This window comes from Macadamia integrifolia, chromosome 2, assembly GCF_013358625.1.
Source record: "Macadamia integrifolia cultivar HAES 741 chromosome 2, SCU_Mint_v3, whole genome shotgun sequence".
Taxonomy (NCBI): domain Eukaryota; kingdom Viridiplantae; phylum Streptophyta; class Magnoliopsida; order Proteales; family Proteaceae; genus Macadamia; species Macadamia integrifolia.
In genome coordinates, this window is record NC_056558.1 from 36,231,148 (window position 1) to 36,248,026 (window position 16,879).

At 42.4% G+C, this 16,879-nt stretch overlaps 1 protein-coding gene across 21 annotated transcripts in view; it reads left to right on the plus strand.

Moving 5' to 3' along the window:
• Positions 1–1,094: 1,094 nt before the first annotated feature.
• LOC122061912 (probable proteasome inhibitor) overlaps positions 1,095–16,879 on the plus strand; it is a 55,127-nt gene continuing 39,342 nt past the window's right edge. For 4 of the 21 annotated variants that reach the window (XM_042625559.1, XM_042625551.1, XM_042625520.1 and 1 more), the window contains exons 1-3: positions 1,104–1,440; positions 1,570–1,750; positions 1,919–2,056. In XM_042625559.1, the coding sequence (XP_042481493.1) occupies positions 1,266–1,440; positions 1,570–1,750; positions 1,919–2,056 (494 nt within the window). In that variant the 5' untranslated portion in view covers positions 1,104–1,265. Of the gene's footprint in view, positions 1,441–1,569; positions 1,751–1,918; positions 2,057–16,879 lie in introns of all 21 variants that reach the window. The other 17 variants (XM_042625512.1, XM_042625584.1, XM_042625527.1 and 14 more) reach the window with 12 other exon arrangements.

Below are 16,879 nucleotides of genomic sequence, written 5' to 3' on the forward strand. Positions count from 1 at the left end.
GAGTGAGAGTCGGACTCGAAGAAGGAGGGAGAAGAAGAGGAACAGTGGGAGTCGAAGACGGAGAAGGAGAGTGGAACTTGGCAATGGTAGCAACAGCGGCTGTGAGGGACGGGAAATCACCGGAGATAGTGAGGGGGAAGAAGAGTAAATGTACAGCGTCGGGGCTAGGTAGGTTATGTAAGACAAGAATTACCCAACGATAATGATGTAATCTATCTAATCGAACAGTCTACATTCGCTAGCTTTCCTGATACCATTTTATCCCGCTGGCTTTCATTTCTTTATAAATATATATATATATATATACTCTTTTTACATCGTTAGTTGTACATATTATTCTAATATATACATATTGTAACAACAACAACCGATAACCTTATCCCAACTGAATGAGGTCGACGACATGGATCTAATGCTAGAAAATAGAAAGTACAGAAGTATACAAGATAAGTTAAGTTAAAAAAAGGAAGCTCGGGGATAAGTTAAGAGGGTAAGAGCAACCCAGTGCATGAGGCTCCCGCTACTGCGAGGTCTGGGAGGGGCACGTTGTACACAGCCTTACCCACTGCTTCGTAGAAGAGGCTATTTCCAGTTTTGAACCTGTGACCAACATGTTGCAATAGTGCAACTTAACCATTGTAACATAAGTTATAATATAATATATTATAATGTTCCATGCACATGCTGTTCACATTTTTTACTTTAAAAAACCTAATACACAACATATTATAACGTATAAACTCATCACCCACTTTTGATTTTAATAATTCAATTGGAATGATTTCTTGGCATTAGATGTACGTTAAAAAAACAAAAAAATGGGATATATGTAAGAACCCAACCCAACCTGACCCACCATGAGGGCAGGTTGGGGTTGAATTTTTCCAGGCCTTGGCAGGATTGGTCTGGGCTCGAGTCCAATTAAAGGGATGCAGGGTTGGACTTGGGTTTTAAGAAACCCCGGTCCAACCCGACCCTGTTTCACCCCTGCCAGTACTCTTGCGGAAACCAGGTCTGGGCATAATTAAGTCGTCAGATCCGAGAAGATTAGGCCAGCCAGACCAAGCAGGGCCAGAAGTTGCCGACCTTCCTAGATTACGTGGAAACTAATAAAGTCCGTTGATGACGTGGACCTTCCTACAAGGTCCACCTCCATTCCGAGCAACCGCCAAAGTTGTTCTCGGGAACCATCTTCTTCTGCCCTTTTGTATTCTTAAGCATTTCTTCTTCTTCGAGACACACGCAGAGACTCGAATCAGTAAACAATGGCCACTGCAGACTCCGTGTTGGCGTTGATTAGGGCTTATCGGCCTTCTTTTAGAAACCCTCACGATAAAATAGCATTCGCTGTTCACGCCTCCTTTCTGGCCTCCGGTTATGTCCTTACTGCTACTGGACCTCCCGCTTTCTCCGACACTGCTTTGTCCTCTCCTTCTACAGGTAACTTAACCATTGTTTTTGAGTCTTCTTCTTCTTCTTCTTCTTCTTCTTCTTCTTCTGCTCTTTGGTTTTCCTCTGCAATTTCTTGCCTTTTGTGTGGACAATGATCTGATTCCTTGAATTGGGTAGATGAAGTTGGGATGGAGGGATGGAATGCAACGGATGACGCTTATGCTTTCCTCTACCGCAAAGAGGAATTCGGGGCCAAGAAATCGGTCTTAGTGAAATGTTTGCCAATGGGGGACAAATTGATTGTGGATGCACTGGTCGTGGGAGGTGGAGAGGGGAAACCTGTCCACCTCGAAATCGAGTAAATTTTTTCCTGTCCTTTTTTTTTTTTTTTTTTGGGTTAATTCTTAACTCCCTGAATATATCGTTGAATATATGGGACTTTGGTATAAGAAGATGGGATGAGAGGATGTTGGGATTTTGGAATACCTTTGATTCTGAACTCTTACGGGTTTGTTGGTTTATGCAGTGTCAACAAGTATGATGGGGGACGTGAGAACACTGACTATTCTGACATGTATAACAATTGTGGGGAGCTTGTGAGTAGGTTGAATTCTGGTATTCTGGGTAAATTGGATGAACCCTCGGCGTCTTACAGTTCATCAAGGTACCTAATTTAAATTCTAGTAATACCCTTGTTTTCTGGTGCTATTATTTTTTTTTTAAGAATGCTGTTACTTGAATATTGGTAGGCAATTTTTTTTAGTTACCTTTTCATGATAACAAGAAGTTGGAGAAACATTGCTGAAGGAGAAATTTTGGCTGAGTTTGGTTGCAAGGGACATAGAAGGAAGTGAAATCAGATTAATGCTAAAGTGGAAACTTTTATAATTTTTACTTAATAGGATTGTTTAACTAACTTTGAAATTGGTTATAAAACTAGAAAATTTAAATCTGGTTATTAAATTTTACTTTACTTTTTAACCAAATTCCTTTGATTTGAGAAGGAAAATAGAGATTAGATGTGAAAAATATCCCTATCATGGATCTTGGAACAACCCTTGATGTCACATACCGTGTAATTTAACCGTACTCTTCAACCTTCTACTTAATCCCTAAAGAAAACGTCCTCAACATGGGACATGCACTTTCTCCCCTTATATTGAATGTTACTGAATAAACACTAGGCTTTATGTTTACTTATTGAGTTACAACAAACCTTTATTAGAACAAATACATATATAGCAAGATAGCCTGATTTTGGAAGAAATACAAGCGAAACAATTTTGTTGGAAGAAATACAAGCGAAACAATTTTTGTGGAAGAAATACAAGGGAAAGAAACTCGAACTGAAATAGGTATAAATTTTGAAGATCTTCAATGGATTCCAGATGTCAAAATCTTTATGGCTTATAGCCCAAAGTCTTTGGTTATCAATAGTACCACAAGTTTGTTACAAAAAGTGTTTGTTTGGTGGTGACTTCATGAAAACAAACAACAACAACAACAACATCCAAAACCTTATCCCAACTTAATGGGGTCGGCTACATGGAGATTCCAAACAAAGACGGGCGCGAGGGTCCCATGCAAAAAGATTGACGGGTTCTGGCTAATTATAACAAGTGCTGGTTGTCGACCTGATGCACCATTACAAATCAACCACAGGCTTATAACGAAATACTATAAAAAGATACCAGCTGTCTACCTGACGTACCATCACCAAGACGATCCATCACCTAACCTACTTTTATGAAAGGAGGAATGAGACAACGAATTCTTGATAGCTCCACTAAGCACGAAAAATAATAAGAAATCAGAAGTTTGCCCAATAAGAATTTTCTTTTACATTTTTTTATAAACCCATATTTCGATGCATGATCAATGACCATTTAAGAGAACTACATAATTAAACAGTTCCCAAGTAAGAAGGAGTGATCGGATTCAGATTGAAGGAGCTAAAAGAGCTAGGGGCAGGCTTAAAATGACTATAGGTGAAGTGGTGATAAATGACATGCTTAGTCTCGTTCTTGTCCCAAGTATGACCTCAGATAGAGCCTATTGGAGGGCAAGGATCCATGTAGCCAACCTCATATAGTGACTTGTTGGGTTGTGTGCCTCTTTGTCCTTACTTTCTTCTCATCTTTTTACCCTAGTGGTGACTTCATGAAAGTTCTTTTTAAATCAAACATTACCAGGTTTCTTTATAATTTACAAGCAAGTACTATTTTCTTTGGTTGGTTTTGGTTAGCTGTATCTTAACGAAGAATTTAAGAAAACTGAATGCTTTAGAGAAGTAGATAATTTTTGCGTGAGGAATTAGCGATAAGGATGATGATGCTGCATAATTTGTCATCCATCATTTTCATGGTTGACCTCTTTAAAAGTCTAGGTCCTTTTTTTTTTTGTTGGGGGGGGGGGAGAGGGATGTCAGTTAAACTTCATTGATAACCAATCAACAAGGATAGAACAAGGCTTCAAAGGAGAACTGACATAATGGTAGACAACAAGAACAATGAAGAGCAAAAAAATTGGTAATCTCACGAATGAATGTATCCCCGTAACATATCTTTGATTGCACTACTCCCTTTTGAATGCAATCCTAGGTCGTGAAACCTTGCTTTGGGATAGCTTTGGGCTGACAAGAATACTAAATAACTCATACAAGAGTTCTTGGAAAATCTAATATTACGAATAATCAGTTTGGTTTATTCTTAGGAAGATCAACTATAGAAGCTATTTATTTACGTAGACTCATAGAAAGATGTAGAGAATGTAAGAAGGATCTCAATATGGTCTTTATTGACCTAGAAAAGCTTATCACAGAGTCCCTCGAGAGTTAATTTGGAAGGTATTAAAGAATTGATGTGTTTCAAGTAAATATGTCGACATAGTTAAAGATATGTATTATGGAAGTTAAATATACGTATAATGGTGTGGCGACCAGTATAAGATTTGTGAGGGGACATGGTAGTGAATTCCTAATTACAATTGGGTTAAATAAAGGATCAGATTTAACCTATATTTGTTTGCGCTAATCATGGATGAATTGACTAGAGACATTCAACAGGGTAGCCGAGTTGGCAAGGGACCTTCGCCTCAGGAAGCGTGGTTCTGAGTTCGACTCCTCTTACCCCCTGAGGGCCACTCACACGGGGGTGTTTAGTGCTCTTCACTATTTTCAGTGAAAGTTGAATGGTTCTTATTCAACCCTAGTATGACCTAGTCCATTCGATTGTGGAGTCAGTATGGACCCACGGGAATAGTCAGGCCGAAGGCTTGGATACCCGTCTGTAGCAAAAAAAAAAAAAAAAAAAGGATGAATTGACTAGAGAGATTTAATACCGGATCTTTTGTATGCTTTTTGCTGATGATATTGTGGTGTTTGAAACTAAAGCATGGATAAATGTCAAGTTGGATTTGTGGTGATCAATCTTGGGGTCAAAAGGTTCTACGATAAGTAGAACAAAATAGAGTATACATTGTGTAACTCTAATGACAATAGGTTGATGAGTGGGAGATACCACAGAGTGTTTATTTAGGTACCTGGGCTCAATCATAAATAATTTTGAAGAAATAGAGGATGATGTAGTTAGAATGAAAAGATTGTGAGAGAGCAAGAGAGCTAGAGAGAAAAAGAAGGAGATGGGAGAATAGGGTTGAAGAATTGGGTTGAAGAAGAAGAGGAAGGAGAGAAAGAATGGTATAATGTTGTGTTGAGAGAATGGTCTGTTTAACACATATTGTTTCACTAATATATTACATGGTATTACATACACCTCCCTAAGGAGGTAAAAAGGAAAAAAAAGAAGAATTACAATATAAGAGAACAAGTAATATAACTAGTTCCTAAACTACCCTTAGAACATAATCTCTAACACTCCCCCTCAAGCTGGAGAATAAATGTCATGCATTCCCAGTTTGGACAACAGGGTACTAAACTGATGATGGAGGAGCCCCTTTGTGAAGTTATCAGCTAGTTAATTTCCAGTCCTCATAAAAGGTGTACATATGTAATCAGAGTCAATTTGATGTAGTTTTTGTCCACCTATGTGTTTTGTTTAGTCATGTTACATAGGGTTATGGGTTATACTTATGGTAGCCTTGTTGTCACAATAAAGTCTCATGGGTGCCTTAGTATCAAATCTTGACCCTTGGACCAGCCTTCTCAACTAGAGGAGTACACACACTCCATGAGCTATAGCTCTGAACTTTGCCTCTGCACTAGATCGAGCCACCACAGGTTGTTTTTTGCTCCTCTATGTGATTAAGTTATCACCCACAAATGTGCAATAGCCTGATGCCTATTTCCTATTAGAAATTGAACCAACCTAGTTTGCATTAGTGTAGCCATCCTCATGTGGTTATGCTTGACATATAGTAGTCCTTTCCCTGGGGAGGACTTCAGGTACCTGAGGATGCAGTAGATGTATGCAAGTGCCCACTCTTGGTGGCATGCATAAACTGACTCACCGCCCACACTGCATAAGTAATATTTGGACGAGTCAAAGACCAATAGATAAGCTTTCCAACTAGCCTCTTCCCTGCATCAACAAGAGAAGGTTCACAATCCTCTCAAGGTTTATGATTCTGTTCAATAGAACTTGCAGGTTTGCAACCCAACATTTCTGTTTCTTTCAGTAGGTCTAAAACAAACTTTCTTTTGCATATATTATTCCCTTCTTGGATCTAGACACTTCAATTCCCAGAAAGTACTTTAGAGGCCCCAGATCTTTGATTTCAAATTATTGGGTTAAGTAAGTCGTTAGCCTGACTATCTCAGCTCTGTCATTTCTAATCACCACAATGTCATCAACATAGACAATTAGGGTTGTGATGGTGCCATTTCCTTGCTCAATGAACAGGGTGTGGTCAACCTGAATCTGGGAATAACCATTCTTTAGAATAGCTTGTTTGAACCTTTCAACTATGCCTTTGGAGACTGTTTAAGACCATATAGAGACACTTCCCTGTAGCTGAAGGGAACTTAATGCCGAGAGGAGTTTGGATGTACACCTCCTCTTCTAAATCACAATGAAGGAAGATATTCTTCACATCCAATTGATACAATGGCCAGTCTTTATTTGTTGCTAGAGATAAGAGAACCCTTATGGAATTATGTTTAGCCATAGGAGCAAATGTCTCCTGATAGTCAATCCCATACACTTGGCTATATCCTTTTGCCACCAGCCTTACCTTGTATCTCTCAATAGTACCATCTGACTGGTACTTGATTGTGTAAACTCACCCGCATCCAATTAAAATTCTCCCCCGGGAGATCAACCAGTTTCCAAGTATAGTTTTTCTCAAGAGCCATCATTTCCTTAGTTATGGCTTGCTTCCTCTTAGGGTCAGAATAGCTTCAGTAAACATTCTTGGGAGTAGAAACAGAGGAGAGGGCAATATTAAAGGCAACACTCGTAGGAGAGAGAGTCATAGTAAAAGAAACTGGGCTCTAGATGGGAAGGTCTAATTCAGACGAGGGAGAAGGGATGTTACCTGACTAAGGAAGGTGGATCTCAAGATGTGGATTCAAAGAGGACTTTGGCTGGTCTTCTTTGTCCTTCTTGTGTACACAATGTCCACCTTTTCATTACCAGAACCTGAACCACCTCTTGAATGATCACCAATATAAACAATATTTACCTCTTTGTGTTTTCCAATGCCAAGAATATTAGGGGAAATAGGCAAGGGGGAAAGAAAAGGAATTTCATTAGCAACCTTTTCGCTCCCATCATTCTTCCCCTGAAGAGGATGGTGATGGGGAGCAAAAAAGGGAATAGGCTTAAAGAAGGTGACATCTTTAGAAAGAAGCATTCGTCTGGAAGAAGGATGGTAGCACTTGTAACCTTTGGTAGTGGAGGAATAGCCAAGAAAGATGTATTTAAATGCCTTGGGGTCCAGTTTAGTCTAGAAGCTTTATTAATATGGACATAACAGATGCACCTAGACACCTTGGGGGAAAGAGAGAAAGAAGAAGATTGAGGAGACAAGGTGTCCAAAGGAGTTTCGGACTAAGAATTTTTGTTGGCATATGGTTGATTATAAAGGTAACAGTAAGGAGAGCATCAGGCCAAAAAGTTTTAGGAACATGCATGGCAAAGTGAGGACTCCAATTGACTTCCATCGAATGACTATTATTCCTATCAGGTACCCCATTTTGTTGGGGTGTGCCAACACAAGCCAGCTGATGGATAATGCCATTATTAGTAAAAAAAGTCTTGAAGGTCACCAGACATATATTCCCCCCCTTTGTCAGAATGAACAATTTTAAATTTTGGTGTCAGAGTACAAATCATATGATAAATTTTTTTAAAGGCATCATAAACATCACTCCTATGCTTCATCAGAACAGTCCAAGCAGCACAGGAAAAATCATCAACAAATAAAACAAAGTGGCGAAAACCATGTAAATAGGTAGTAGTAGAGGGCCAAGGTGCTCCCCTTTATTTGAATACCCACCTACGGCTTTGATTGTTATTACTTCTGCAGGAGCTACGATGTCATTCCTTGCGGCAACTACTGGAATATTACAGAACGATCCAAAGAGGGTCATCGCTTATTCAACTTGCAGTCAATTAGGCTATTTGATCTTTGCTTGCGGCATCTCTAACTATTCGGTTAACGTCTTTCACTTAATGAATCAAGCGTTTTTCAAAGCATTACTATTCCTGAGTGCATGTTCGGTGATTCATGTCATGTTGGATGAGCAAGATATACGGAAGATGGGGGGCTTGCCTCCTCATTCCCTTTTACCTATGCTATGATGCTCATAGGCAGCTTATCTCTAATTGGATTTCCTTTTCCAACTGGATTTTATTCCAATGATGTGATCTTAGAGCTCGCTTACACTAAGTATACCATCAATGGGAGCTTTGCTTTCTGGTTTGGAAGCGTCTCTGTCCTTTCTACTTCTTATTACTCTTTTTGTTCACTTTTTCTAAATTTCTAGTACCAACTAATTCATTCGGGCGAGACATCTTACGATGTCATGGTGCGCCCATTCCTATGGCCATTCCTTTAATACTTCTGGCCCTCGGGAGTCTCTTTGTAGGATACTTGGTCAAAGTGTGACCTGTTAGCCCATAAGTAAGTACTGTGATGAAGTGGCTCTTGCTCACCTGACACGATCGTACAAGGTCACAATTCACCCAACACGATCATCCAGGGTGAACAAGAATTGGGGATCGGATGCGGGCGAAATTCCCGCCAATGGCTGAGATGTTCATTCGACTCCCTCCCCCTTTGTGGGGGTTCGGACCCCTACGAGTGAGTAGAAAAGGGAGGAAAGAGGCCCTGGTGAACCTTCATAATTAGTGAACAGTGTAAGCTTCGCTGCCTGACAGTATGGAGTATTGACCACACCGAGGGACAGGCCCTGAAGCGAAGGACGAGAATGAGCAGAATCAATGTGTTCCAATTCCTGGCCTTGCACCGACCATCCAGTGGACCATGGACTAACGGCCACTGCCTGAAAGGACCATGTCCAGGGGACTCCCCCCCCCCCCCCAACAAGGCCCCAAACATCAAAGTGCACAATGTGAAAGAACAGTAGATCTATTACCAACAACGACGACATCCAAAACCTTATCCCAATTTAAGGGGTCAGCTACATGGAGATTCTAAGCAAGGATGAACGTGAGAATCCATGCAAAAAGAATGATGAGCTTGGCTAATTATAATAAGTGTCGGCTGTCACCTGACGGTCCATTCCAAATCAGCCACAAGCTTATAATGACAGATTATAATAAGGTATCGGTTGTCTACCTGACGTACCATATAGATCGGTCAAGCCAAAGCATCCTATATGCATTACGTCCTCCACTAAGACAATCCATCACCCAACCTACTTTTATGAAAGGAGGAATAAGATAATGAATTCTTGACAGCCCTACTAAGTATGAAAGTAACAACTCAAACACAACTTTGCATTGAATACTATATAATCAACACACAACTCCACATTGAAAACTATATACACAACACAACTCCGCATTGAAAACTAGATAAGCAACCCACAACTTGAGCTAGAGGTGTCTGTGAATGGCGGTTCAATACGTCAGCATAAAGCCCACCACTATAAGCAAACCAATTACAACTCAGTGTGTTACATCTACTATCAAGACAATCCACCACCAGGCGTACTACACTGTAATAGGGATTTGGTAGAAGAAACCTCGGTAACCATTCGTAGTTTCATAGTCTGAATTAGTTTATACTTACACATGCATAACAGTAGATCTATTACCATAATAAGAATAGGAGGAAGAACAATGTTTGGAAAAAATACACCATAGTTTTTAAGGCGGTAAGGCAATGGAGGCGTTTGAGGGTCTTTCAGAGCACCTTAGAGATAAGGCGGGCATAAAACGTCGCCTTATCGACTAAAGCGTTCATGTGTAATTTTTTTATAAAACCAATTTATTTGGCTCAAATCCTAGTTGAATCCTATTACTCATATGTTAAATAAATATTAAAGGTTCATATTCATACCAATGTAAGATATTCATCAAGAAAACAAATCAATAAAGTGAATAAACTAAGTTCATCTTCATCAATCATCATAATATATTAACATATAATATAAATACATAATTATGAAACAAAATTATAAATATAAAGAAAAGAAGACATAAAAAATACAAGTATTTATTATACTTACCTCTATGATGCCAAAATGAGTGCCTAAGTCCTAAGATCATCCACTATATTTCTACTCTCGTCAAAGAAGAATGAAGCTCACCACTGTCGGAGCAAAATGGTCGCCTGGATCAGTGGTTCTTCCTTGTTCCTTGATTCATTCTCAAAGCCTTTTCTTAAAACCCTTGGCAAAATCCAAACCCTGGTTGTGAATCGTGTTTTTGTTTTGTTTGTTTTGGTTATTTTTTATGGAGTAAAGTTGATCCCATACATCTCAAGTGTTAACAAAACCATACACCTACCAATAAAAAATCTATATTTGGAATCTTCATCAAGTAATTTTAAAATGTGTTTTTAAAAAAAAAAAAATCCCATAAGATGCCACTTCCCATAAGGTGGAGCACTACTTTACCATCTCTAGACCGCATCAGTGCCAAGGCGCTGCTAAGGCGTCGCCTTACCAGTGCCTTAAAAACTATGAAATACACTGTTCACAATGAAAGACATGGGAAGTAGAAAAAGAAGTAAATCAATGAGGTAACTATTTCCTCATAATAACAAAAGAGGGATGTCCTAAATGTTGGTGCCACAACATTACAGAATCCATAAAACTGCTGTTAGTACATCCACACACATAGGATTGAGTTGTAGCAAAAAAAAGTGATTGAGGTTCAAGTAAGTAGAGTCCTAAGTCCTTTATGCAAAGGTATGAATTTCTCCTGAGCTCTCGACAACCTCTCCCCCCCTCTTGCATGTAACCCTTCCTGTGTTCGACCTCCCTCCGGCTGCTTATAGTCGGAAATCCTATTCTTACCTCCCAAACCCTTCCTAACCCGCTTCTCCCTGAATCCTCTCCTACTTCTATCCCCTTTTCCTCCTACCTCTCCACCCAAATCTTGGAAAACTGCTGCCACTTCATCTCCCAACCCTTCCCGTGATGGATTCTCCCTGTTCTTTGTCCCCCCTTCCATCATAGATGAAAAGAAAATTGGGGTCTGCCCGGTGGGCTGTTGGAGCCAGAAATAGCTAAGTGGAAGAACTGCTTGATCGACCATGTCCCTGGAAGTTGTCCTCCATTTCAGATTGTCAAGGCTTCTCTTTAAAAAATGGAGAGCCGTGGGTAACCTCTCAATGTTCCTGCTCGACAATTGATTGTTCATATTTAAGTTTGCTAATGAAGCTGATAAGATGTTTGCCCTTGAAGGAGGTCCATGGCTAGTGGGGAAGAAACCGATTTTCTTAAGAAGCTGGGATCAATTCAGAAGTTTGAACAAAATAGACTTCAAGACCATCCTGGTTTGGGCTTCCTTGCCAAATTTGCCCCTCCACTTCTAGTGCCCCCTAAGCATTATGGGATCTATTATTGGTAAACCCTCATACTCCGATCACCGGATGCATATCATGGATTGACTCTCATTTTCCCATATTTGCATTGAAATATCTGCTGAAGAATCCCCAGCAACCTCCCATCACCATCATCAATGACGAAGGCTTCTCTTCTCTCAATCGCTCCATTATGAGTGGCTCCCATTACAATATGCTGTCTGCAAATATTTTGCCCATAGCACCGTTGCCTGCTCTCTAAAGGATCCTCCCCCCTCAGAGATCAACCAACTGGCAACTGAGGTCCATCCCGCTTCTGAACCTCTACCCCTTCATGGGAGAAAGAAACACTGGCCTCATCGGAGTTATAGCAGGGTGGCCTTTCTCGGCATCTATGAACACCACTATACAATATTGTCTTCGATTAGTCCTTCTGAATCTAACCTTTTGACCGCTGGTCCAAACCGATTCGCCTTGCTCATGTCATCCTCCTCGTCTAACGCCGAAGATGGTGAGATGTCCTCTCACTCTCCCTCTCCCTCTCCTCCTACTATGACGTCTGATCCTATTGATGTCACCTCCTACCCCCATCACTTCCCCTCCTTAAGGCCCTCTCTTACGAGAATCGAATCCTGTCACTTCCATCTCTTAACCTCTGCTGCCCTTTCTCTGCTCGCCTTTGTTGTGGCCCTCTTTCGGTGACTTTTATCCCTCCTTTCTATGAAACCATCTTATCACCTCTTCTCCTCCATGTGTTATGGGCCGCTCTATCCCTGTTGGTAGTCTCTCGAACCTTTTATCTCTTGATCTTCTCACTATGTGGACTTTGACCTTCCTGACCCATCTTAACCCGATCATGCCTCGCCCAAACCTCCTTTCCTGCTCCACCTCTCACCCGAATACCCACCAACATTTCCCATCCCTCTTAACCCATTTAGCCTCCCGGACCCCCTCCCTTACCCGTCGAGAGCTTCGCCTTTGCCTGCCTTTGCTGGCCTCTTCCCAGGCTTCCTACATGGCCTTGGTCTTACCGGATCTCCTTCGACAGTGCTTGTCGCCCCTCAGGGCCTCTCCTTTGGCTGCCCGCCAGGCCCTTACCTAAGCTGGAACTCCTTCGACGCTGGTTGCTTTGCTAACGATCTCTCTCCTTGCCTTCAGACATGCCCTTGCTTTACCCGTTCTGCTTCGCCTCTACCTCCCACCGCTATCAGGCTCCCCCGGGCATCCCTCCTCTTATTACTGGTGCTTTGCACCAAGTACCCACCTCTGGCCTCTTGCCAGACTAGCTTCTCGCCACGTCCTTGCTTCTCTCGTTGGCCATTTGTCAAGTCCTCACCTCTCCAGTTGAAGATCCTGATGGCGCCCGCTGTCCTGTTGTCACCTGCCACATTGCGACTTGCCACGCCACCCCTGCCGTCACCCTTGTTGATGCTGTTCTTGCTCCAATTAGCACTGCTGATTTTGGTCTCGATGCTGTTGCCTGTGCCCCTTCATCTCAGCTGCTTTTGATAAGGCTCCTTAACCTTTACAACCCTTGGTGCCCTTGCCTGCTGTTGCAATCACTCATCTTCTACCTCTTGGGGGCCTTGCTAAAGCCGCCGCCGCCGTCGTCTCCTTTCAAAGTGCCATGCCTGTCATCACCATTGAAGAAGTCTCCTTCCATTAGCTCGGCTACAGAGACTGTCCCCTTGGCTACTTGAATTGGTTCTGCGACCCCTTTAGCTGCTGTTGGAGTGTCGAAAACCAATCCTAGATCTTTGAAATCCCCTCCCAAAACCATCACTGCCACCTGCTCCAAACCCCCTCTGATCCTCTCATCCCCTCTAGCCTTCCCCCATTAGGGAGTATTATAGGTAATGGAAAGGTTTGTGTTCTCCTAGCTCCCTGGAGGCTTCGAAGCCAAATCCCCTCCCCTTCCAAGATCATTTGGAATGTCTGAGGGCTTAACTCCTTGGCTAAGCAGTCTACAATCCATTTTTTGCATTCACTTCTCTAAAGAAAACCTCTGTTGTCTCCTTGAAACCAGAATTTGTGAGGCTAATGCCTTGCACATCCTTTCCTCCATGCCCCCTCCTGGTCAACCATTTCCAACTTCTCCCTTCATCCTAACTATCGAATCTGGGTCCTTTGGAATCTGGCTATGATTAGTGTCTCCGCCCTATTCCTCTCAATCCATTCGCCTTTCCATCTCTGATCCCTCTTGATTCAACTTCTGCTTCCTCTCTGTCATCTATGCCCTTAATCGCTCCTCTGATAGGAATGATCTTTGGTCCGACCTTCCCTCCTTTGCCCCCCTCACTAGGTCCCTTCCCTAGACTCTTGTTGGAGACTTCAATGTAGTCAGATCTTGTTTTGAAAAGCATGGAGGGACCCCCAATTCATTTAATGACTGCATTGAAGGTATTGGCATGATCTGCGCTAGTCTGATGCCAAATTCATTTGGTATAACCACAGATTTGGTTTTGATAGGATCACTTGCAAACTTGATAGAGTCCTAGCCAATGAATCTTGGATGACCACTTTCCCCTTCTCTTTAGCTACCTTTGATCTCCTGAAGATTTCGGATCACTCCCCTATCTCCCTCTATGTGTTTCCTCTCTCCTCCTTTGGTCCCAAACCCTTCAAATTCTATGTGGTCCCTCCATCAGGATATCCTTCCCATTCTCCGTGAGGCTTGGAATATTCCTGTCTAGGCTTTCTCCTCACCCTCAGGCTATTCAAACTTTCCTTCAATCTGACCTCCTTAATGCTGGTCTTGCTGAGGAAGAGAAGTCGAGCGCCAAGGAGCTTTCCTCCCTCCTAGCCTAAAAGGGAAGTGTCCTTTGTAAAAAATTCCAGAATTAAGTAGCTTGAGTTGGGTGATTCTAATTCATCCTTCTTCCATTGTTCCCTCAAAGCCAGAGCTAATGCTAACTCCGTTCCTCTGCTCACGTCCTCTAGCTCCATCCTTCGCAACCTTGAGGAGATTAAATCAAAACCTGCCTCTTACTATGCTTATCTCTTCCATCCTCCCCCTCTACCACCCCTATTTCCTTCCCCAGTGATCTTCTCAACAAATTTATTCCTGACAATCTTCTCCCTTCCTTCCATTCTATCCCCTCTTGAGGATGAAATCCTGTCAGCCGTCCTCTCCCATAAAGCCAATTAAGCCCCTGGCCCTGATGGATTCGGTATGGGATTCTTCTCCTACAAAAAAAAAAAAAAAGAGCAACCTAGTGCACGAGGCTCCCGCTATTGCAGGGTCCGGGAGGGGCAAGTGTACGCAGCCTTACCCCTTGCTTCCCAGAAGAGGCTGTTTCCAAGTTTTAAACATGTAACCAAAATGTTGGAATAGTGCAACTTAATCGTTGTGCCACAAGCTCGCTCGCTCACTTGTTAGGAAATCATTAGAGCCGATCTTGTGATAGCCATCCAAAGCTTTTTCCTTAATCCCTTCCAGATCAAACTTGTTAACCACACCTTCCTCTGCCTCATTCCTATGCTTGAGGGTGCTTAAGCTATGGTCGACTTCAGACCCATCTCCCTATCCAACCTCCTCTACAAGTTCATTGCCAAGATACTTGCTAATGGGATCCAGTTTGTGGTAGACTCTTTTGTTAGCCAACTAATTTGCCTTCATTGCAGGTCAGAACTACTTACCAACATCATCCTATGTCATGAAATTGTCCGAGGGTTTGAGAGGAAATCCCACCCTGCATCTGCCCTCCTCAAGATCGACATCACAACTTTCGATTCCATCCCATGGGACTCCATTTCCAACGTCTTAGTCCAAATTCGTTCCCCCTAAACTTTGTCCATTGGATCCATGCCTGTATCTCATCCCCTCAGTTCTCGGTCTTGGTCAATGGTAGTCCTGCTGGGTACTTCACCTCCTCGATTGGTATCAGGCAAGGTTGTACCCTCTCCCTCTTCCTCTTTGCCTTTGCCCTCGAGGTCCTTTCTAGATCCATCCAATCTTTTACGGACCTCGACCTCATTTCCCCCATCCCCTAATGCAAGTCCATTGGTCTTACACATCTTGCTTTTATTGATGATCTTATGATCTTCTCTAAGGTGGATACCCTGTCTATATCCTCCATCCTGGCCTCCCTAAAGCTTTTCGAATCCCTGTCTGGTCTCCGTATCAACCTGATTATATCTCGTCTTTTCCCTGCTGGTGTCTGACATGGTAAAGGAGTCCCTTCTCCAAATTACTGGACTTACCTTGGGATCTCTCCCTGTTGAGTATCTTAGCCTCCTCATCTTCTTTGACCTCGCCCCCACCGCTACACCCCTATGTTTGATCTCATGAGGAAAAGGCTTCAGCTCTGGGAAGGCGAACTGCTCCCTTATGCGGGTCGCCTTGTGCTGGTCAGATCAGTAATCCAATTTATATACCTTTACTAGTTGGCATCTTCTCCCTCCCTGCAATTACCTCCAAAGCAGTTGAATCCATCCTTTGCTCCTTCCTCTGGAAAGGAGCTGAGCAATCAACATTCCTCCATCCCCTTAGCTACGCTGATGTTCGCCTTCCCAAAGTTGAAGGTGGCCCTGGGTCTTAGAAGGGTTAAGGATAACATTTCGGTGGGAATTCTCAAACTCATCTAGAATATTGTGTCCAAGCAAAATATAATTTGGATTTCTTGGGTGTACTTCACGCTCCTCAAGAAACTCTATTTGGACCATCCCTACCTCCCCTAATGCCTCCTAGATTTGGAGAAAGATTCTTGGTCTCAGACCTACTGCCCTTACTATTATGTCCTCCATTATCGGGAATAGAGCTTCCACTACCCTCTGGCTTGACAATTGGCACCTATCAGGTGTCCTTTCTATTGTCAGCCCTCGCATTGTCTATTCCTTCGGGATCCCCAGATTGGCCAAGGTCAACTCCATCATCTTTGATGGGACCTAGATCGCCACTCCTACCACCTCCCCACTCATTGAGGCCATTTGGCCTTTCCCCTGTTATAAAGGACAAAATATCTTGGACGGCTTCACCTTTTGGCCTCTTTTCGTCCAGGACCGTATGGAATCTCATCTGTCCCTTTGCTCCCCTTGTGTCTTAGCACAACATTATCTGATTCAAAGGTCATATCCCTCGCCACGACTTCACTACTTGGCATGCCATCTCCAACTGAATCCCTACCCAATCCATCCTTGTTCATTGTCACATTCATGTCTACTCTTCGTGCTACCTTTGCTGGAATGGCACTGAAGACAGAGACCATCTCTTACCCTTCTCTTCTTCCATTTGGAAGGAAGTCCTCATCCACTGTTGGCCTCCCAGAAGATCTATCCTCCCCTTCAGTAGAGAATGGATTTGGGTTGACAACAAGGTTCACGGTATCGGGTTTCGACTAGGTTTTGACCCTTGGGGAGACCGAAATTTCGGTTGAAACCTGGGAAATTTCGAGGATACTGGGGAATTATTTCTTGTATGGTGAAAATTTAGGTTTCGACTCCCAAACCGTGTTTTTTTTTTGTCTGATTTTTTGTGTACATCATATTTTTAACATTTCTAACACATTCACTCATTAGTTTCATTAAAAAA